This window comes from Drosophila virilis, chromosome X (genome assembly GCF_030788295.1).
Source record: "Drosophila virilis strain 15010-1051.87 chromosome X, Dvir_AGI_RSII-ME, whole genome shotgun sequence".
NCBI lineage: Eukaryota > Metazoa > Arthropoda > Insecta > Diptera > Drosophilidae > Drosophila > Drosophila virilis.
This window is the reverse complement of record NC_091543.1, coordinates 13,000,050-13,022,647: the sequence shown is the minus strand read 5'-3', so window position 1 is coordinate 13,022,647 and position 22,598 is coordinate 13,000,050. Positions and strand designations below refer to the sequence as shown.

The following is a 22,598-nucleotide window of genomic DNA, read 5'->3' as shown; positions in this document are numbered from 1 at the left end:
ATAAAATATTCTGCCTGTCATTATAATTCTTCAATTATTATCCAACACTTAGTAATTTGAATATACTAAGGAAATAACTCTGTTCACCCTGTTTGTTGTTATGGATAATGAGCCAATTTTAAAATTCTGAAACTTAAGTCGCTTCGTAAACTGAATTACAAGGACATTTACCTCTCTGTGTGTGTGTGCTATGTATGCCATAATAATATTGTTTAATTTTCTGGGTAAGGGGCGTCACAGACCCAGACCCAGACCCAGCCTGTCATAAATTACCCGACAGTGCAGTCAATATATATATATATATATATATATATATATATAAAAAACAGACCCCATCAACAACTGTTTTTAATGGGTCTTTTTAAATTGAAGCTTGGAAAATTAAATTCACGTAGCTGTCGCCATATGCAGGTGCACATTATGCCACAACGTGGCCCATTCACAACACTGGTAGCAGCCAGTGTTGGCCTGTGAACTGTAATGCCTGAAAGAGGTGTGCACTCAAAAAAAAACCTGGTGCCCAGCATGTTAGAAAAAAGTTATAAAATTAAACATTTTCTAAAAGTAACCAAATTCACTTTTGATCAATTTATATTGAAAAAAAAAACGAAGATATTCTTCTTTTTATTACTGACGAATTCAAGAAAGTTCTCTGAGCTTTTCTAGTACTTGTAAATAAATTGTTTTATGTGTATTGTGAAAATTTTTAACCCAATTTGTTGCCACAATTGCTGGCAATGGATTGTCTGGCCCATGGACTGGCAACTGGGGACTGGGCTTGGGCCTCTGTCTCTGGGAACTGGACGGGGGCATCGACTATTATTAGCGGCACGCTCGAATTGCCAACGGATAGCGGCTGGGCGAATGGCTGCCCGATGTGGTTGGATGTTGGTTTGGTGGGCTTTTGGTGGTGCTCAGGTGTTTCGACTTTTTACATTTCGTGTCGCTCATGTCCCCAGACTCATGTCCTCTGTTAGTGTTATTGTAATTGTGTTACTGTTATTGTTATTGTTACTATTGTCGTTGTCGTTGTTGTGCTACTGCGAGTCCCGTGTCGAAATGGAACAATTGCTCAAGGCAACAATATTGACAACAATTGCAAATAAGAAGGCTTTGGTCGAAAGTGCTCAACAGAAGCATGTTCTCGAATTCGTATACTCACTGCAAAGCTATCAATCTATAAAATAGCTTAAATAATAACACGACTAACGGTATTTAATGTATACGTGTCGAACTATCGATATTCACGATCGATACACGTACAGCTCTGGTAAACAGCTGCAATGCTGCTATCGATAGTCACAAAATTATTGCAGACATCGTTTGCACCTCAAACAGTAAACATTGAACAATCAATATTATCGATTACCCTATCGATAGTTCCAATAATGTTAACGGCGGCGTCTCTTGTCTTATCGATTGTATTATCGATAGGAGCAATGACACAAGCGATCGATAACCCTATTCGTAAGGGTGTTATTGATAAATGAATCAATATCGTTATTGAATGCACTTGGGCAAGTACCGATAACCCACAAGCATCAATAGTACTATCGATAACGGTTTTAAGACTGTCGATAGTTGTTTCAGTGTCATGTTGAAATTCACGATCGGTTAAATCGATCATAAGACAAATATACATACATAAATATGTTGTCAATGTCAATGCTATTTACAATATTGTCTGCTTTCGATAGTTATATGGATTATGTTAGCAATCGATGAAAATTCAAATGAAATTGGTATTTATTGATAGAAAAAACCTGGAAGTAAAATTAAAATTACGATGCGCCTATTTTAAAAGAAATACTCTCGAATTTGATGAGGTATAAGAGAAGCATTGCTTAGTGGGCGGTTAAAAGATTCATGGTTGAGTAGCTAAGCGAATACTGCAGTCATATATAGGGCATTGCATATTCTAACTATAGCATTTGGCTAACATTAGCCTACAGGGTATTCCAACATATTTGAGTAGGTTGTGTTCGGTGGTGCGAGAGGCGACTTTCTTGCATAATTTACAATGCTCGTTTGTATTTATAGCTGAATTATTGATTTTCATTGTTAGATTTTGAAAGTTGTTTCCAAATTAGTTTTTCGTGGCATCCACCTGTGCGCGCAGACCAAGCGAACCAAGCCAACCAAACCTGACCAAACCACCCAACCACCCAACCACCCATCGACGCCGCCCACCTGTCAATCGGCACGTTTCGAGCCACATATACACACTTACACACACACACACACACACACACACACACACACACAGGGCCATCCAGGCAGCCAAGCGACCAACCAGTCGAGCCAACCCGCCATAGCTTTGCATATAAAATATAGAAATACTTTACACACACATATACACCCGCACACCCGCACACACACACACACACACACACACACCCACACACAGCTTAAGCTCATGTGCGTGAGTTCATGTTTGCATTTCAATGTTTGCCATCCCGTAGGTGTGCGGTCATCAAGTTTTCCACCTCAGCGGGCTTAGCATTGCAAATACAAACAAACAAACATACAGTTACACACACTTGTACGCACACACACACACACACACACAGATACACACACCTGTCTTTGCATATGCATAGCTCTGCTTTCGTACAGTTGCTAACTGCTCGTATCTATGAACTTTCTGTCGTTATCTCTTACTACTTCTTCTTCTGTTTATACTTAGTTGACAAAAGCTTTTTGCCTCGCCGAACTTGGTCTCGACAAGCTTTTGCCTACATGTACGTCAGCTTCTTTTGTGAAGGTTAAACTTCTCTTTTGTATAGCATGAGAGAGCCGATCTCTGCCCAAGTTAAGCTTAAGCGAAAAGAGGTTAGAATTGAATCAAGGCCGACACTTTGACAAATGTTGCACATCTGGTCACACAGCTGGCTGTAAATCCTTAACATTTGGTTGACAGGAGGTTGTACAATTGTGCTTTATTCTTAACAGCAAGCTCAAGTTAAGAAACCGAACCGTAGCTATAATTTGGGGTTCAACTACGTCCGATAGATAAATTATTTTACACAAGCCTGACATTTCATTGACAGGAGAATAAGAAGCCAAAATATTGTAAATTTAAACTGCGTGCCAACTAAAGGGATCATGACAGGAAAATTGAAGTCTGATTAAAATAATCTGTATCGGTTTTCTCTTATATTATAAGTGAATGACATACATGATACTCAGGGACTTTTCTTCGATCCCAGGTATCCTACATATATTGTAGGATTATTTGCATAAAAAAAAGAGTAGGAAGCATCTCCGTCCATATAAAGAATATATATTCTTGATCAGTCGACTCGAACTAGCCAGTTCTGTCTGTCTGTCCGTCCTATATGAGCTAGAGAGAAATTTCGAGCGAAGGTCCTACAAGGACCCGCGCAGTACGAGTTTGTTTCCGATAATCGATAACTTGTCCCTTTTTCAAGCAATCGATAAAAATCGATATCAAAATGCTGTTTTGTGAGCAAATCTCTTACGCTTTTAAGAGCTAGAGACACCAAATTCACCATGTAGCTTCTAGAAAAATATCTTTTATTTTTTCGGACTCTATTGAGGTATCCATTTGTTGTTAGTTTATTTGTATTATTGCTTAAGCAAACGAGCTTGTATCGCAAGCTGTATTTTGTGTTGTTAGAAGAGGGTGCAGTGTATCCCCTTGTTGGTAACTCCCGGCTAGAGTCTCTTACTTGTTTTATTGGTATGGCTAAAAATATTAGTGCAGCACTTTATCGTTTTTACAGAAAACAGAAAAAATAATCTAAAATCTAAAATTGGATAAATGAAATTTAATGAAAAATCAATTGAATTGTTTTAATGCAATTTACGATGATAGCTGTGAAAAGTGAACTTAAGTGCTAATCGCTTTTCCATTTTCCCATTTTCCATTGCAGATGTCAATTCAAAAGCTAAACGAGAACGCCAACTCGGGCTATGTTAGCTCCGAGGAGACGGACTCGCTGCTTGTATCGAACCCAACGAAGGGCGGGCGAACCGCATTGCTGCGGCAGGTGAAGAGCAGCTCGGCAAATGGACCAACATCGAACAATATGGCTTCCACGTCCGGTGGCAAACCGACGCTGATGCGTCAGGATCGGACATCAACATATCTGACAAGTCCGCAGCAGTCGCAGCATATCCGCATGGGCTCCGAGGAGAGTATGCGCGGCGGGATTGGTGTTGGGCACAACGATGAGGATATTGAGCAGGGGCTGCGTGCCGCCATTGTGCCTGACATTGAAGTACACGAAGAGGACCAAGAACTAACACAAAACACATCAACAACAACAACAATATCGGCATCGGCCAGCTTGGCTGGCGGTGCTCTGACCAAGCAGCAACAGCCGCACCAGCAGGAACAGCAGATCCAGCAGCAGCAGCAGCAGCAGCAGCAACAGAAACCGACCATATCAATTATGAATTTAAGCCTGAAACCGCACGACGGCACGGGATCGGGAACGGGTACGGGAATGGGAACGGGAACGGGCACCGGCTCGAGTCATCCCAATTTGGGCACATCATCATATCAGAATCTATCATCCAGCATACCGCCAAGTGCGCCCAGTCGTTGTCGAGCCTGCCGCAATTGCAGTCGACGGGCATCGACGACGCCGATCTCGACGGGCGGCCAGATCGATCGATCTGCCTCGCGGGACAGTGTGAAAAGTGCCTTCCAACAGGGTAACCTGACCAGCTCGATGGCCATATGCATATCAAACTCAGCCCTCCAACAGCAGCAGCATCAGCAGCTGCAGCACCAGCTGCTGCAGCAGCATCAGCATCCGCATCACCAGCAGCTGCATCAGCAACAATTGCAGCTGCATCAGCAACAATTGCAGCTGCATCATTATCAACAGACACAGGTGCCGCCAGTGTTAATCACATCATCGCCGACAAACGGTTCGCGAATCATCAGGCAGAGCTCACAGCCGGAGTCAAGCACCACGGCCATTTGCTGTGGCTCGCACAGCTCCTGCGGCCACTCCCACACGGTACCGAATGTGTCCCTCAAGCAGCTGCGGGAAAGCACCACAGATGGCATTGCGGGCATTGCCGCCGATTCCCTGAGGATCAATGGCGGCATGCGTCCATTCAAACAGGTAAGCGACAATCTGTTTATTTTCCAACTCAACCCGGCCTCCGAAAAAAAAAGGAAATGCCAGCAAACTGGCCCAAAGGGATATTGGGGTCTAGGGGAATTTTGGCTGTGTACATAACCTCAACTAAATGTGCCTAGAAATAGCTTAACCTCAAAATGTGTACATAGCCTCAATAAACTGTCTCTTTTTCTCTCTCCCTCTCTCTCTATCTCGCTCTATCTCTTTGTATCTTTGGTGTACACTGTACTGCATAGAAACCCATACTACGAAAATGTAAACGTGTAGTGTCACCCGCTCCCCGCGCACTCGATGTTATGTGTTTGCCTCAACCTTTAGCCAACCCACCCCATAAAAAAAAAAAGAAAACCAAAACAGACTAAAAAGTAAATGGATGGAGCAAAAAAAAAAGTTGTATATACTAGACTAGACCGTTGCTTTCAGCGGCGCAATTAATTTTAATTGATTTCGGTTGAAATTTAATGCTCTGTGATATTGATTGGTCACACTGTTTCACTGGCGCAACTTTGCAACAAGTTGGCAGCTCGCAAAGCAAAATAGAAAACTTGCCGCATTGACAACTTTTCCATTTTATTCATTTGGCCGGCAAAGTTTTTGTTTTTATTGCCTGATTAAGAAACCTGTCCACTTCGGTTATCCACATTTAGCCAGCTAAATAGAGATGGGCAGCTAACGATAGTCGTTACTTATCGCCACATAACGATAACAAATGCAATTAATTTTAATTGTACTTGATAAAGAAAATGATAAGCAGAAAAACAAGTAGGGGTCAGTCTTCATTAGGTCCAGTTAAACGCAGCTCTTTGTTAATCAATTTTAATCAATTCAATCTACACTAATAGTTCCTCTTGTTCTTACCTTTGGAAATTGACACTTGAGAGTGGCAAAGACTAATTAGCTCTGCCATTCGGCTTACGTTGCAAATAATTGCCTACCCCTTAGGTTAAGCTTGTGCGATTGGTTTAAGACATCGTCATTTTAAATAATACAACACTTAAATTAAGACTTTATGACAAACCATCTTCGTTTTGTTAAGATTCTATTAATAAAATCAACTGGATTATCAGCTAAATATAGCTCAACCATGCTCCTTATAATTTTTGACAATTTAGTTTTATATTTCACACTTATGCTTGAGGAAATTAATTACGTTTCTGTTGGGTTAACTCTTAAAGAGCATTGAAATTCCTGTCTGGTTAATAATTGACCGAATCAATCGATAGTTATCGATTCTCAAGCTTTGCAGAACTAAAATCTAGCGTGCTCAAGAATGTGGTTTAAGCTTTTCCCTAGTAACATAATCAGGATATAGTGAATTGAACTGTAACATTCATTCAACTATAACTAATTGAAAATATCGATATTTATGCCATCTCTAAAACCAACTGATTTAATGCTTTTAAGTTTAATTGAAACCGAATATTTGTGTATATACTTTAACTATAACCATCTTGAATAGTTTATACTTATAAGTTGTACGAAAAAGACACATGAAAGTTTTCCAATTTATGAATTATCGATAGGCACGACCGTTCTAAAGCTATCGATAGAAAAACTTTTGCGAACTTGTATTATGTAAATACTATTATTTATTTGCGAAAGTTTATAATTTAGCTGATCATAAACAAACATTTTGAAAAGTCACATCTTGATGTTATCGATAAATATGTCATCGAGCGCAATTGTGCTTAATTGGACGATTAAACAATTCATGTTATGTAGCTATTATCTTGCACGTGTCGATATCTATTCAAAATCTGACTATACCATATACATATATAGCTATATCTACCAACCCCTAAGTTCTAGTCTTAGTTTGTAAGCCTACAACAAGAAGAACAACAAAAAAAAAAAATAGAGAACGACAGCAAATTATTGTGTAATTTTTGCTCAAATTGATTTTCGTGCCTACTAAGTAGCTAAGTATTATAATAGGCATTCAGGCATTTTCATCGTTTTTGCTTTTCATTTATATTTTAGATTTTCTTTGCTAATTTTTTGTTGTTGTTGTTGCCTTGTTTCTTCGTGTGCTTCACAGTTTTCACGCGCTAAAATCCAATTAGTGAAAATCAATATTGCTCATACGCCACGCTGGCTCAATAATATTAATTATAATATTTTCTGTTTTCATTTTCTTTTTTGTCGATCATAATTAAAATATTTTTTGTTTACGCCTGCAACAACTTGGGCATGAGTTCACTTAGTTGCTGACTTTGTGTGTGTGTGTGTGTGTGGATGGGTGTGTGTCTGTCTGTGTGTGTGCTGCGTGGGTGGCTGAGTGGTTTATTTATTTTGCCAGGCAACTAGAGAAGACTGTAAATCAAATTCGAGTGGTAAAACTCATGCAAAAGCGTTCGTTACCCAATTGAAAAGCGTCCCGCAACGCAATTGATTATTCATATTTCACTTGAATTTGAAATTAGTTCAAGTTTTCAATTTATATTCATATCTTTTTTTCTTTTCTATACCAAACCAAATTAAAATGTCTGAATTGGGTATATTCGTTTTGTGCAAATGTATGCAGGGTAGCATAAAGTCGATTAAGCCGAGCTCGACTCGCTGTCCAGCCGTGTATCCCATCTGTATGGACCCGTCGATCTCGAAGATTATGTGAGCTAGAGATACATAATTTGGTATGTAAACGCGTCTATTGCCTGCACAGCTCAATTTCATTTCAAATTATCGTTAGCTTACGCTGTTTTTATGAAATCGATAAGTATCGATCGATCGCATTGCCACCAACTCAGCCTTGGGCTGTGGTTTTCACACATGATTGGATGCCATAAATATGCCCTGTAAATTTCATAAAGATCGGACAAAGAACACCGAAGATACTTAAGGCGTATTTTCTATAGAGCGGGATCCAAGAAAAGAAGAAGCACGGTCGCAGCATTAACTGGCAAGCTAATAAAGTGCATGCTAGTGTGTGTGTGTGTGTGTGTGTGTGTGTGTTTGTCATGCTTTTGGGCATCTTCTAGTCGCTTATACCCGACTCTTGCTTGTCACGTAGCGCAGCCATTAAATATGAATGCTGTGCCAGTGCTGCTGCTTATAAAGATACCCACAAAACCCTTACTCTGAGCCAGCATTGGCCTGAGGCCAATAAGAAATGTTAACGGCACTAAATATAGAATTCTAATTGGTATTGTAATCAATATCAATAAATTTGACAATGTCTGAACTTTCAATAGATTTTATATATCTCGAGCGGCTTTCTTCACGCTGGCTGTGTGTGACCTTAAAATGATTGATGAATGTTTTCACTCTTTGACATTTGGTCTCGCGTTTTTATCATTTTCGGTTTTATTTTCGTATTTTTATTTAGTTTATTCTTGCCACCCAAGCCCCCCCCCCCCTCCCACCCTCTTTTTTTTGGTATTTTTTTCACCCTTGTTGACACTGCGGCAACAACAAGAACGGCAACGGCTGTAGATAATTGTCACTTCGTCCCGTTCGTTGTACGCGCGGGAGGTGTGGGGTGTTGTAGGGGCTTTGCGGGAAGTTTGGCATTGCCGTTAAACAGGAAAGCAGCTTATGACCAATTTCTCTTTCCCTGTGTGTGTGTATGTGCGTGTGTGAGTGAGTTGTGTGTGACAAAAAGCTTTGTCACATTGAAAAACTTGCCAAAGCTAATGGCCTCTGAGAGAAATGATGTCTTGGGCATGATAATAGCTTGCCCTTTGGCAATTTTGGCGCGATATCAATTGCTTGAACCTACACCAATAAAAGAATCAAGTACCGACTTATGCATATATTCATTGTTAAAAAGCTTTAAGCTTTCAGCTCAAGTCCTGCTTGAGCACCCGAACGACCGCATACAAATTTTGTATGCAATTTAAAGTACTGCCAAGCCATAAATAAATGTTTGTCAATATGCTTAACTATGCATGTGTTTGCGTGTCTTGCTGTTTGTGTGTGTGTGTGTGTGTGTGTGTGCGCGCGTGGCAAACAAACAAAAAGCTTTGACATTTTGCGCGGCCGCGAGTTAAAAGCTTTGGCGCGAAAGCTTGCGCACCGCTTGCAAGTTTACATTTAGTAGTTTCAGCATTTCAAAGCTTTTTTTTTCCACTTAATTATGCAACACGCCACCAAACTTTTCATTCACTGTGCACACACGCACACATACTCGCACACACACGCACACATACTCGCACACACACGCACACACACGGGCGAGTGCGTGTTGGCGCTTTGCTGTTAAAAGTTTTCAATTTGGCAGCTAGCGTGGGAAAAGCTAACGGATTTAGTCAGTTGTAAGCGTTCACACATTTTGCTAATATGTTAATGATATACATTTGCATTTAACTTTGTGGCTCATGCTAATTATTTTGTAATTATTTTCAAATTTGCCATTTTAATTAGCCGGCGCTGCGCATATGTTTCTTCCCTTTAGTTTATTTTTTATTTTTTTTTTTTTTGTATAATTATCCATTATCGATTTATTATGTGTTCTTTCTAATTCGCATTGTGGCGTTGCCTACTTTTGGGCGTGCCTTAAGCCTAACAGCAGTTGACGAAGACTTAATACCCTTACGCGCATACTCATTTGTTCAAAATTGCATTTGTTCATAAAAAGCATATATGTATGCTTCTAGAGAGTATTAGGATTTTGTCATGAGATATGCAACGCATAGAGGCAGACGTTAAGCATATAATTTCTTGATCAGCATCGGGAGACGTGTCGTTATTGCCATGTCTGTCTGTCTCGTGATGGTTGTAGTTTAATAAAATATGTGTAGTCTAGTCTAGTCTAGTCTCCCAGTTTTGGGGATATCCGGACGATATATTAGCCGTATCAGACTTCTATATCTTATCAAAACAATCGAGTTTCTCTGCGCTGCTTCCATGTGCGCACAATTTTATAAACATCTGTCTGCGATATCATATAACCACTTCTTAGTCAAAGATCTGCAAGGGTATTTCATCTTCGGCGTGCCGTGAGTAGCCATTCGTATCAGTTTATGCTTTATGCAGCCAATAATTTTCCAACTTCTTTGGAATGTCGGGTCTGCATTCAGGATTAGCTTATCCATCCATCAGATATAAGAGAAGATACATACAGTTGATAAGATTGAGCATTGTGAAACTAATGACAGTTTGGTCCAGATAACTTGAATAACAAAAAATGCTTCATACATGAACCTACTTTTTACCGATTCTACCTTTGTGCAGCTATCCGTAACCGAAAGATAGAGCTATGCAAAGTTTTAAGAAGATTGCTTTAAAACTGAGAGAATAGTTCGCGTTAAAGTAGACAGGCAGACGGAAAGCCTATATCATATCGGCTGTTGATGCGGATCTAAAATGTATATACTTTCTGTTTTTGGTGATGTCTCCTTTTATGCTTGACACATTCCTTGACAAGGGTAGTACAAACAAAGCCCCTCTGTAAGCGCTCCTTAACCATCAAACTTTCATAAAAACTACCCTTACTTATATTATTATATGTATTCAACCTAGTCTTAGTAATTTCGTTATTTGGTATTTACAATTTGAGCATATTTATATACACTAACATATCCATATATGTATCTAATATATATCTAGGTAGATTTAAATGTACTATTATGACGTTTATGTAATTGCCGATTCGAGCTATGCTTAGAATTATGTTTGTATACTAGCCCCATTCTCATATTTACGCATATCTAAGTAAATTAACTAACTATTTAAATAACTAACTGTACTAATCACAATTCGCATCAATAATTCCTCCTTCAGGGCGTTCTTCTAATGCCTCGCACATTGTCCGAAAGCCGAAAGTTGCGACTTAGAAGGGCCTTCACAGAGGCCACTAACGAAACGCTACAATGCTCCAAAATGGTATTTAATTCTAATTTCTTACAAATTACCACCCCTCCCCCCCGCAAAAAAAAAAAAAATAAATAATAATCACCAAAAAACTAAAGAAATTTTATGGCAATTAAAAACAAATCCAACTTCGATAAGCATTTTGACGTTGAATATTTTTATGTATTGTATATATACAAAATACCAACAACTATAGCATAAAATACCAAAAACAATACTAAAATACTAAATTTGAAACAGTTTTGTAGTTAAAATTTGATTGCGATTAGATTTAATAGCACCATTTTGCGTATCCATAAACAAATGCGAATACATTTGCAAATTGGATGCGTTGTTTCCTTTTTTGTTGCTGTTCGTTTGTTTTGAGTACTCGTAGTCGTACTCATATTCGTACTCATAGTATTCGTGCTCATTCAGTGCTCGCTTGAGCCTCGTTCAATTGAATGAACCAAAATTCAATGCTTCATTGAATGCCGCTTGTAGCTGATTCTGATTATGCTGATTATATACATTCATTCACATTCACATTCATTCACGGAATTTGTATTCATGTGCTGTTTAGCTCGTTATTGCTTTAAGCCTGTAGCTGATAATAGTTATATATTATATATATACATACAGCATTAGTTATTATTTAAGAGATCTTCAAGGTAAGCGTAGATTTGTTCTTGTTTGCCTGCCGTTGCCCCTGCACATGTTTGTTGCATATGCATATCTTATGCACCAATTTATTGCCTGAACAAATACGTTTTGTATTGTTTTAAACAAAAAAAAAAATATATATATATATATATATGTATATATATATAACACATATGTATTATTTGTTTATTGCAGTCGTATAAAATACAGAATTTTCTACTTAAGCAACTTCGGGAATTAGCTAAAAACTGGAATAATCTTTTCTTTTTTTTTGTTTTTCAATATCTATACAATATTTGAGCAACTGAACTAGTATTTAATCAAATTTAACTGCCTTTAAGCGCAGTTGCGATTCGGCTTGCCGAAAATAATTGCCCTTTCTTGAGAAAATATGCCTGACAATTCCAAGAACAAGGAATTCTCTTAAATATCCATTTTGTTTGAGAAACCAATCCCACGGTCCAAGCGTGTGGCATAAATATAATAATAATTAATTGAATAAAATCTTATCAGTTGATAAAACATTTAACATATAAAATGTTCTTAATTGATTACAATTTTAATTAATCATAACGAGTATTTTCTTTGTGAAAAAATATTATATCTTTCAATGTTCTTCGCAGAAACTTTGTACAACAACAAATCTATACTTATATACATGGGGATATAATGTGTTGAATTTGAACCAGCATCCTGCTGTTCGTTAGCGCGTTTATAGCTGCGTTTTGATTTATGTACACCATAAAAAAAGCTTGAGTACAAATTGACCCCTGCATGGCGCCCAGTCTGAGAGTTAGTCAAACGGGACAAACTCTTGAAATACATGGGGATAAATTTGAACCAGCGACCTGCCGCTTGTTATCACGTGAAGTTGAAGTTGGGTTATTATTGTAGTTCTTCACGAAGGAAGCTTGAGTACACTTTGTTGCCAGTCTGTGTCGCAACATATCCCTATTTATGGGGATCTACGGCATTCAATTTGAACCAGCGACCTGCCGTTTATAGCTACGATATTATTGTTCTTCTTCATTAATGTAGTTTGATTACAAATTGTGCTACAACGTCTGTCAGTTAGTCTCTCAGTCTGGACAAATCCTAATATTACTGCCTAGGATCCACTGCGTTAAAGAAAGCCCAAAATAATATCTAGGCAAGGTGAAAGATATTGTAAAATTAGTTTGCAGAAACTGTTGCAATTGCAGCACATAAATTGTTTGCATTCAATTTGAAAAAACCCAAACTAAATACTCAAAATGTTGTGCTCGAAATCTTTTGGTATTTTGTTGTAGTTGTTGTTTTCTTTATTGTTTACTTAGTTTTGAATTTGGGCCATAAAAAGTGCTTTAAATTCGCGTGTGCACAAATTTTGGGTCTTATACAAGCTGACATTTTTAAGTTTTGTCGTAAACTTTCCGCAATTAATGTTTGCGGTCAAATTAAGTTGTGTGTCTCTTAATATACAAAAAAGAAAAGCAAAAAAGAAAAACTATTTCTAAATTTCTGGAATTTATAGCCCTAAAATTTGGCTAAAAGCGTTTTGTAAAACAAATGTTGGCCTCTCGCCAATAATTGTTGAATAAGCATTTTTTTTTTTTGGTTGTATTTTCTACTTTTTTTTATTATTATTATTTTTTTGATGCATGTACAGAGGTACTCGTAATTTTTATTGGGAATAATGCCATGTGGGACAAGGTTTTTTTTTCTCGTAATTCTTTGTCGAGCGGTCAGGGCGGGCAAAGGGGTAAATGCTGTGAGTCATGGCTGCATCGGCGCAGGGCATCTTCAAGTTCATACAAACCTGTCAGCAGACAAATGGCCATTAAGATTTTGGCCCGGGTCCACTGCCAGTCAGAGCATCATACGGCTGAGAGTCCGCGGAGGGGGTAGAGTTGGGTGAAGGCTGTCGGCGGGACGGTAGCTGAGAGCCGGCGAGAGCGAGCGCAGGCAGGAAGCGTTTCATGACGTAGGCAGTCGATTCTAATAATCGTTCGTAATGTGAATAGAGTATATAGGTTTTGTACAATTTTGGAGGCGAGCTAACCACAAGCATCTATAGTTTGCCCAAGTCTGTTAGAGTTTCTTCTTCAGATAAATTATACAAATATATGTCGGTAAAATAGGTATTTCTTTACATTTAACACTGTTCTGCCTGATGACTGATTGATTGACTGATTGACGTCAAGCGGGCAGAGCTGCAAAGCTGACATCTGCAGTCAATCTCTTTACTTTCCCAAGCTACAGTCAGACTGAACTTCGCTTCTTCAAATCAATTCATAACATATATATCGAAAGAATCAATATTTTGTATGCTTAAAATTGTCTTCTGACTGTTTGATTGACTGACTGATCGTTAGAATTCAAATCGAAAGAGCTGGTAACACGGGTTTCCACCCGCAAGTGCGGAAAAAAACGTGAAAATCGATTGCATGCAACCATCCAATCGACCATAAGTTAATTTGATTCTGGTGTGAATGTCATTCAAAAGGTGTTCCACATTTGTTTGGTGTGGCCCAAACGGCTTGAAACTTATTTATTAGTTCAGTATAAATACTCCGAACACTTCGAATACCCTTTTCATGTGTTTCGCTTTTGGAAATTCCACCTGACACTGTGGAACTGAGTAGGAAAGTTGTATACCGAACTGAGTAGTCTAGAAATATTTATATTATGCATTGACTGTGAACGGGCATTACGCAGTCGGTACCATTCGACTGCAAAGTGCTCTGTTCCTGTCCGTTGTTGACGGGGGGCGGGGCAGTGGGCGGTTTAGCGTTCAATGCGGATGTCTCTCTCAGCGGCCGCGATGCCAGCTGTTTCCATTCAATTGCCAGCAAATCAGCAATCGGCGATAATCGGTAATCGGTTATCGAGAATGGGCTAATCCACAATCGCGATCCGCGACGCGTGCTGACAAAAACGTTTCTTTTGCGGCAAAATTAGACGGAAAATTGAAAAAAAAAACACAAAAAAAAACAACAGAGAAAAAGAAGAAACTAATTATAAATAAAACAATATTCGGCTGGGCAAGAGCATTGAGCGCGACCGACGGGCACAGGTCGTAGCCAGCCACACAGATGGCCAGAAAGTCAAAGAAACGTATTTGAGCCAAATTGAAAGGCCGTTGTAGCTGTTGTTGTTGTTGTTCTTATTGCTGTTTTGGTCGTGTTTTGTTTACATTTTGGACAATTACGCAGCCGAATGTCGGCAAAATCGAATTGAAAATTTACGAAAATCAACAGCCGATTCGTTCGGGCAAATCAAAAACAAATCAACATTCAAACTGTGTGGAAACGGTTCGAGGAAAAATCCAAAACGAAACCGTATAGAAAAATAAAAATAGGAAAACACAAAATGCATTTGCCACAAGCAATTAAGTGAAAATGAAAAGTGTTAGCGAAAATTGCCACTGAAAGCGAAAAAAAATCATCGGAGCAAACCAATACACATATATATATATATATATATATATATATATATATATATATATATTTTTTTTTTTTAATTTTTTTTTTTATAGTATTTTTGTTATTGTTAATCGAGTTGACAGTTGCTGCGCGTTGTGCCGTGTGGCATGTCGCCTGCCTCTTGCATGGAGAACCAATGCAAGGGCAACCTTTACAAGAAGTGCCCGTGTCCTGGCCCGGTGCAGCCAGCTGCCGTTGCCGTGGACACGCTTCCAGGCACGTGCCCAGCCGTGAACATTGCAATGCCAACGTCAGCGCAGCTGCCGCCAGTTATGATGACGCGCACCGCCAGCGTTGGCGGCGGTGGTGGCGGGTTTGCTGGTGGCGCCGCAAATGCGTCACGCCGCACCTCCCTTTGGCTGGAGACGCTGCGTCAGACCCGCAAGCTTTCCTATGCCAACGAGCGCCCAATGCTGGTAAGTTCGCGGCTAACTCCCCCAAACAGATTCAATGCCAATTGCCAGAAACTTAACCCCCTAACACACACGCTCACACCTACACACACCCACACAGAGAGCTAACAATAACTGTAACTCTGACGCATGTACACGTATGACATATATGCGAGCAGGTTTTAGGTCCATTTCCATCGAGCACGTTGGCTGCCCATTGGTCCAACTATAAAAATAAATAACGCATTGCTTCTCAACTCAAACTGGGGCTCTACCAAGTTATTTTCATCCAAAGCATCTGCAGACGCAAACACAACACACACACACACACACACACACACATACACACTCACGCACACACACTCACGCACACGCTCACGCACACAGGAAATCAAAACAACCATAAAAAATTGTTTACTTTGAATAGGCATAGCGACGTTTGCATGCCCTTACTTCTTAATAGATAGACAATTTTCTGAATATGCCAAAATATTTAAACAAAAAACTCGATAAATTCCTTTTGCGTGTAATTGCAATTGGAAGTCAAAAAGTTTCGATAGAATTTGAATATTTAGATCAATTAAATCAATTCAAATTTTTAAGATTTTGAGTATTCTAAGTCTCAATTCGATTTGAGCAATCAAATAACTATTTAAAAAATGCAAATTTCCGAATACTGCATTAAATATTTAGTTTAAATATATTACAAATTTGGAGTATTTAATTTAAGCTTACAAAGTTTCGACCTACTTATTTAATGTGTATCTGCTAATCAATATAGATTTCCTATCTAGATATTCCGAAACTCAATAATTTTGCTTCCGATAACTTACGCCAGTTTTTCTTATCGAAACGATTGACATTAAGATGCAGCTTTGATTGTTCGAAACGCATCTTGGTAAAATTCTGAATGTATCTGATGGGTTTCGTAAGGTTGCACCCACAATTGTGGAAAAATAGCGGAAAATAATTATCTACAACTTATTTTGTACATCATCTAATTGGCCAAAGACTCATTTAGAAAATATTCCTGTGAAAGTTAATTTGGAAAGTGTTCCACACTATTCGGAGAATCCAATTGCTCTTGGCCGAAATGGGAGGACCAGCTTGTTCCCGGAAATCGTACTTGAGCTGTATTTCACACTTTTTGTCAATTAAAGGCCATCTTAATGAGCATTGCGCAAATAACATGCTGGGATATTAAATCATTTATAAACAGCAAAATCCCATCATCAGAAGCTATCCAACTGTTACAGCTATCGTCTACAATTTATATATGAAGAACTATATAATCAAAATAATAACATCTTAGACAACGATATAAGTGCCCAAGGCCGTAATATGCATAACATTATATTGATTTCCGTGTATGCATCGATCCTAGTATGCATTTTAAATTACAAATAATTGCATACTGCAGAAAAATAACATTTATCAGGTGATTTTCTTATGAAAATTGCTAGTACTTTGGCTCGTTTTGCTTTATAAATGCAAAACAATATTGTCGCAGTGCCGTAAGTTCAATTGGAAAACGCCGTTTATATCTCAAGCTCTGTCCAATTAGCAAGTGTTTTGTTTCTCGTACACTTATGCAAGAATTTGCATTTTACAGTACGTTAATTGCGTGGGATTCACAAAGTTTCCCCAACGTATTTACCTTATGGACTTTAGCAGCGTATCCATAGGAGAGCTTCTTTAATATGAGTTATTTAACAGCGTTCGTGATTGTTTGCTTTTTTAACAGCGTTTCTATAACATTTACTATCTTAAATAGCGAAACGTGAAGCTAGTTGCTGCTGCTGCTTAGGCTGGCTTGCTCAATTTCTCTGTCTGTAATGAGCGCCTCTTAATAAATCCTTTTAAAACCGCCACTTAAACTGTCTCTCATTAGCAGCGCCTTTTAGGCAACTCCGCTTAGACAGCGCCTCCTTTAATTTGTTTCCTTAACAGCGCCTTTTGCTCAGGGCGTTTTAATAGCGCCTTTAAAAGGCGACATTAAAATAGAGGCTCTTTAACAGCGCTTCTTAACAGCGTCTGTAAAGCGCTTGTGTAAAAAGCACCTCTTAATTTGTGTCTCATTTACAGCGTCTTTTAGACGGTTCCTTCTTAACAGCGCCACTTAAGCAGATCATTTTTAACAGAGCCTTTCACAGGGCCCTTTAACAGCGCCACTTTAACAGCGCTTCCTTGACACTATGTCTTCGCAACTGTTACGCTAACAGCCCAGGTTAACAGTGCCACCTTTACAGCGCTGCTTTAACAGTGTTAAGGGCGCTTCTTAAATCGATCCAATTATCCAATTCATTTAGCCCTCTTATGTGCCATGAATTCGTTCGCAATAGGAAAATCGATCTTTGACCTCGAATAGGTTGATTCAAATAACATGTGAGATTCTAATACAGATTGATTGACACTTTAGAGATACCTCATCTAAAAGGGTATAGAAAATGTGTTCAATTCAAATAGACACAGGCACACACTGTGGCGCGCGTATATCAGAAGGCGAGCTAGTCGAACGCTAGCATCGAGATTATTGTATCTAGTAGTATTTGTATCTGAATTGCTATCGAAAACAAATGCCCATAAATACTCGATTTGCCTATAATATACGGAAACGTATGCCTCTCAATTCCTCTCCCAATTCCCCCCCCCCGCCAGCGTCGCACACTCTGAATGGGAACGTTCTTTGTCTTTGATATATTGTTTAGAGTGCTGCTGGCATATGACCTAATCGATTTGCCGCGAAGGCATCTCTATTTGTAATTGGCCCGGGCGATTCATGTTATGGGCTTCTCATTAAATTGGCAGGAAGAACATAACAAGTGCTGAGAAGGCACCTGTGTTGTGTAGGGGAGGGCTTCGTCTGGGCTTTGACAAATCCCTCGGCTTACTTAACTTGACTAATGAAAGCCAATCGTTAGTGTTGCCTACTTTCTGGGTTTTGAAACAATTTTCAGGTCAGGGTCAGTTAAGGTCTAGAGCTCGTCAATTACCTTCAACATTTCCTGGGGGCAAGCGAAAGCAAACAAGTTCTTGTCACCTTGTGGCAGGCACATGCTTGAAAATCGATTCGCTGGCCAAATAAAGTGATGGCAGTTAAAACTCCAAAAACTGTGTGTTAAACGGACCGCAAACGGACCCCCGCGGCCATTTTATTGTTGTTATAATAAATTGCATTACGCTTGGCATTCTATTCCGCTCGCTTGGCGCACTTTGGCATTTGCCCAAAACCCGAAATCCACTTGTCAAATGCTTAGCAGCAACTCGCACGAATGACGTGCCTTTCAATTTTGCATAACGTCAAGTGCCGGCAGCTTAATCAGCCGAGAAGCCTAAGAGTGCAGCATTGCCACCTGTGCCAGGCATCTTTACCGATCCGTGTCGAATTATTGCATAGTTCTAGTTACTTGAGGTCTTGGCAGGCGATTTAACCAGCAATTAAGCATTCAACCGTGTCAACTTTCTGTCAAGATGTTAACCGATAGATAAACTGACGAGCGTTGGGCACTATTGCATTATTTCAGTTAAATGATGTCTTACCACGTAGTTGCTGCCTCAAGGTGCTTATCCTGCTGTTAAGTTGTTAGTTGATAGCTAAAACAGCCAGCGTTGCCACTTTGCCCGATACTTATATATTACAGCATAGTTCCAATTAGGTTTACCTTACACTAGTGTATTTCCTATGTCATGTAGTCTATTTAGTTGCTTAACCGTTTACTGATAGTTAAATGTGCAGAGTTGCTATTTTGACTGACAGTACACATCTGGCTGCATAATTACACCACTCATTCTTGCACTAATCCCATAGTGTTGTGTTGGCAGTCAAATCTTTCAAATTACAAATTTTGTGCTGCCACCTTATCAGAATCGTAGCTTATGTTTGCATAATTGCTGTAGTTAAATTTCAGCTGGCAGTTAAGTGAGCTGTTGAGCCTTTAACAAATTGCCGTGTCTTAGCAGGCAGTTAATCATGCAGATAAGCATTAAGCCAGCGTTGCAGCGTTGCCACCTTGCCAGACAGTTGACATCGGGCAGCAGTAAATTGTGTTTTCACCGGCAGTCGATGTCAACGCCTTAACATAAATGACACATTTTCGTGGTAACATTTGTTTTGTTTGCACTTATGTCAAGACTCATGTTAAGCCATATGTTAACATAATAGTATCACATGTTAAGTGAATTCCTAACGAAGCTCTTTAGCCAGCCATAGAAATAAGTCAAGTCTGGCAACGTCAATAGTTTTAAAAATATGACCGCATATCAACATGAAGATAAATCAAGCTAGGTTTCAATGGAGCATCAACAAAGCTTTTGAAAGTCATAAATAATTTGATATCTGCGCTGTTGAAGGACCTCTTGCAAATATATATGTATACATTTTTTTCACTGAACATTCAACTTTTGAGCTGCGGTAATTGTGTGCTACATAAGCCGTGATATATAACAGATGCTAGATAGCCGATTGAAGAGCAATTTAGCAGCTTTAATTAATGGCTTACGAGTTCAAAGATTCAACGTTCTTTGTTGAGTGTCCAGCTTTCTGTGCTAATGCCCTGCACCCATTGAAGGGGTATCATGATATTGCACACATATTCATATATTCCGGATCAGTAGACCGAGCTGAATCCCTCGATGTTCATCTATGCATCTCAAAAACTTTTGGGGATAGGGACTTTAATTTTTGCATAATGATGTTATCTTTAACTTGTAAATCGCCCTTTGGGTTGTAAATTCACGTATTACAAATATTTCCCTCTTTAGATTCCTTCTACTACTATTACTAGGATTAATTCAATATGTCTCTTTTGTTAGGCTAGATTACTGAGCTGTGCAAATTTCACTAAGATCGGACTATAAGCACCGAAGTTCCGTGGGAGTGCATTTGCCAGAAAGTAAATCTGAAGGTAGAAGTAATGTGAGGTTCGACTGTTGCTAGCTGTAGGGCATCTGGCCGCCGGTCACTGCCGACTAAAGCATTATTAACGACTGTGGCTGCATTTTGAGACCAGGTATAAGTTTTTTGGCGGGCATAAATTATCGATGCAAGTAAATGTGAGCGACATGTGTGCGTTATAAGCAAACACCTTCAATCGCTGGGCATGCCATATTTAGCCGATGATAAATTTTATATGCGACTGCGGTGGACGACAGACGACCGCCAGAGTGTGCCTTCAACTGTTGTTCCCCCGGAGCCCCATGGCCAGTAACACTTGTCCACTTGCCTCTATTTCTCGTTGTCTGTCTCTGTCGCTTTCTGAAATATTAAATGCGTTTGCGTTAACGCGACGCCTGCCCAATTGCAGCAGCAGCAGCAGCAACAGCTACAACAATCCCCATATTTGCCCATATGCCCGTACTTTTTGTACTGTCCGCCGTAGTGCCCGTGGCGTCAATGCTGTCCGTAGTGCCCCATGCATATCGAAGTCTGCCAGCCGCTGGCTGACCCTGACTGCGTTATTTAAGTGGGTAACACATAGTCTAACGGGCAGGTGGCCTCAATGGCCAATAACTTATTGGGCGCTGGTCCGTGTACGGGTTCGTGCCTTGTGTCCGGTACCGCGTTAACGTCCGGTTCCGTGTCCGGGTGAGAGTCCGGGTCCGAGGCAGCGGCAGCGGCATAATGCCAGAAAATAGTCAAAGAACTTTTGAAAATTTAATGATAATGGTTCGCGACTGCCGCTGCTCGAGCACGATTCCATCGAGTGCACATTTAAGTAGCCGTATATACACAATATAGTCTATATCGTTATATATGTACATATATATCCATTATCCATCCAGGGTGCCTATCAATAAATTATGACAAGCGCATTTAAGCGATTTCGAATTGACAAAGTGGTTCCGCCCATTAAATTCTTTATTTTTACTTCTTTTTTCCCTCGGATTTTGTTCGGTGTCGTCTTTCAGCGCTTTGCTTCAATCATTCGTGAGTCATTCGCTCACATAATATTAACTTATCCGGCGAACTAGTTCAATTGAATTAATTTCAAAGTGTTGCCACCTCACTAAGCAAAACATTTGTCATTAATGTGGCAACGCTTGATTCTTTAAAAGCTCCTATTTGGGTTTTCTGAACTGGATCGAAGTTTTGTTGCCCATTTGAACAAGTGAGCTTTCTTTGAGTTTTTTAATTTAAGGGCTTTAGTTTCTTCTTGAACTAATGCATTGTATTTTATTCCCTTGCATTCGACAATTTGTAAATGGTTCACTTTACACTGAACTAGTTCGCAATTGTCTCTCCATTTGAGCTTCTAATGTACCCTGATTTTTTAATCTTCTCTCTTGAGCTGTTTATTCTGTTCTGAAGTGTTATTCAATCGTTTTGAATATAAATATAGCTTTATAAAAGTTGTTCGTTTTTGGTTCGGTTTTGACATGCCTCAAACCGAAACGGTTCCCCTTCGCACCGGTTCAGTTATCTTATTTTGCCAGCTTAAATGAATCTGTCGCAAACGCTGGAACTTATGTTTGTTCACACAAGTGGTTCCAAGCCGTCTCCGCCTAAATATAATTGCAATCCGGAACATTGGTAAATGATCCAGTGCGCATATAGACATATATTTACCTGAAGGTTCGAAAAGTTTGAGTTCGCAATTTGTTTTCAGAGCTGCAAACGCAACAGTTCCATTTTGAACTAGTTCGTTGTTGGTGCTTTATCTTCTGGCAGGCTTTCATTTTTTTATTACTGGATTGATTCCATAACAAACCAACTGAGAGTTATGTATATGTCTTTCTGATGGTTCGCAGCGGGATGTTATACCCTGTTTCCATTGAAAATTGTGTATAAAGGGTATATTGTTTTTCTGCAAATGCATGAATCATACAGAACTAGACATGTAAGCCCCAAAAAATGTAGGAGCTAGATACAGAAAATTCATTGTATAGGCTTTCGTGTAGTTTACACAGCCTATGAACTTTACACTAGGTAAATACCTTAACTTTTTTTTAGGCAGAAGAAGAAGCAGCACAAGAGTTTATGTGTTCTTATGTGTTCTGCCCAACGAGATCTACAAGTAACTGGAGAGGAATTTCTGTATTACTATCAGGTTTTATATTATGATTCGTAAAATTTCAAGCATTTTGAAATAAGCAAAAGTATTATATCTACTTAGGTATACAGGGTATTTCGCAGTCGAATATATTCATATTTAGCTTGAATGCGTTTTTTA

At 39.2% G+C, this 22,598-nt stretch overlaps 1 protein-coding gene across 7 annotated transcripts in view; it reads left to right on the top strand.

Moving 5' to 3' along the window:
- SK (small conductance calcium-activated potassium channel) overlaps positions 1-22,598 on the top strand; it is an 87,967-nt gene that overhangs the window by 12,566 nt on the left and 52,803 nt on the right. For 6 of the 7 annotated variants that reach the window (XR_011416999.1, XM_032440172.2, XM_032440173.2 and 3 more), the window contains exons 3-4: positions 3,897-5,102; positions 10,842-10,943. Coding sequence is in view for 6 of the 7 variants with exons in the window: in XM_032440172.2 (XP_032296063.1) it covers positions 3,897-5,102; positions 10,842-10,943 (1,308 nt within the window). In the remaining variant the exon portion in view is untranslated. The remainder of the gene's footprint in view (positions 1-3,896; positions 5,103-10,841; positions 10,944-22,598) is intronic. The other variant, XM_032440176.2, reaches the window with a different exon arrangement.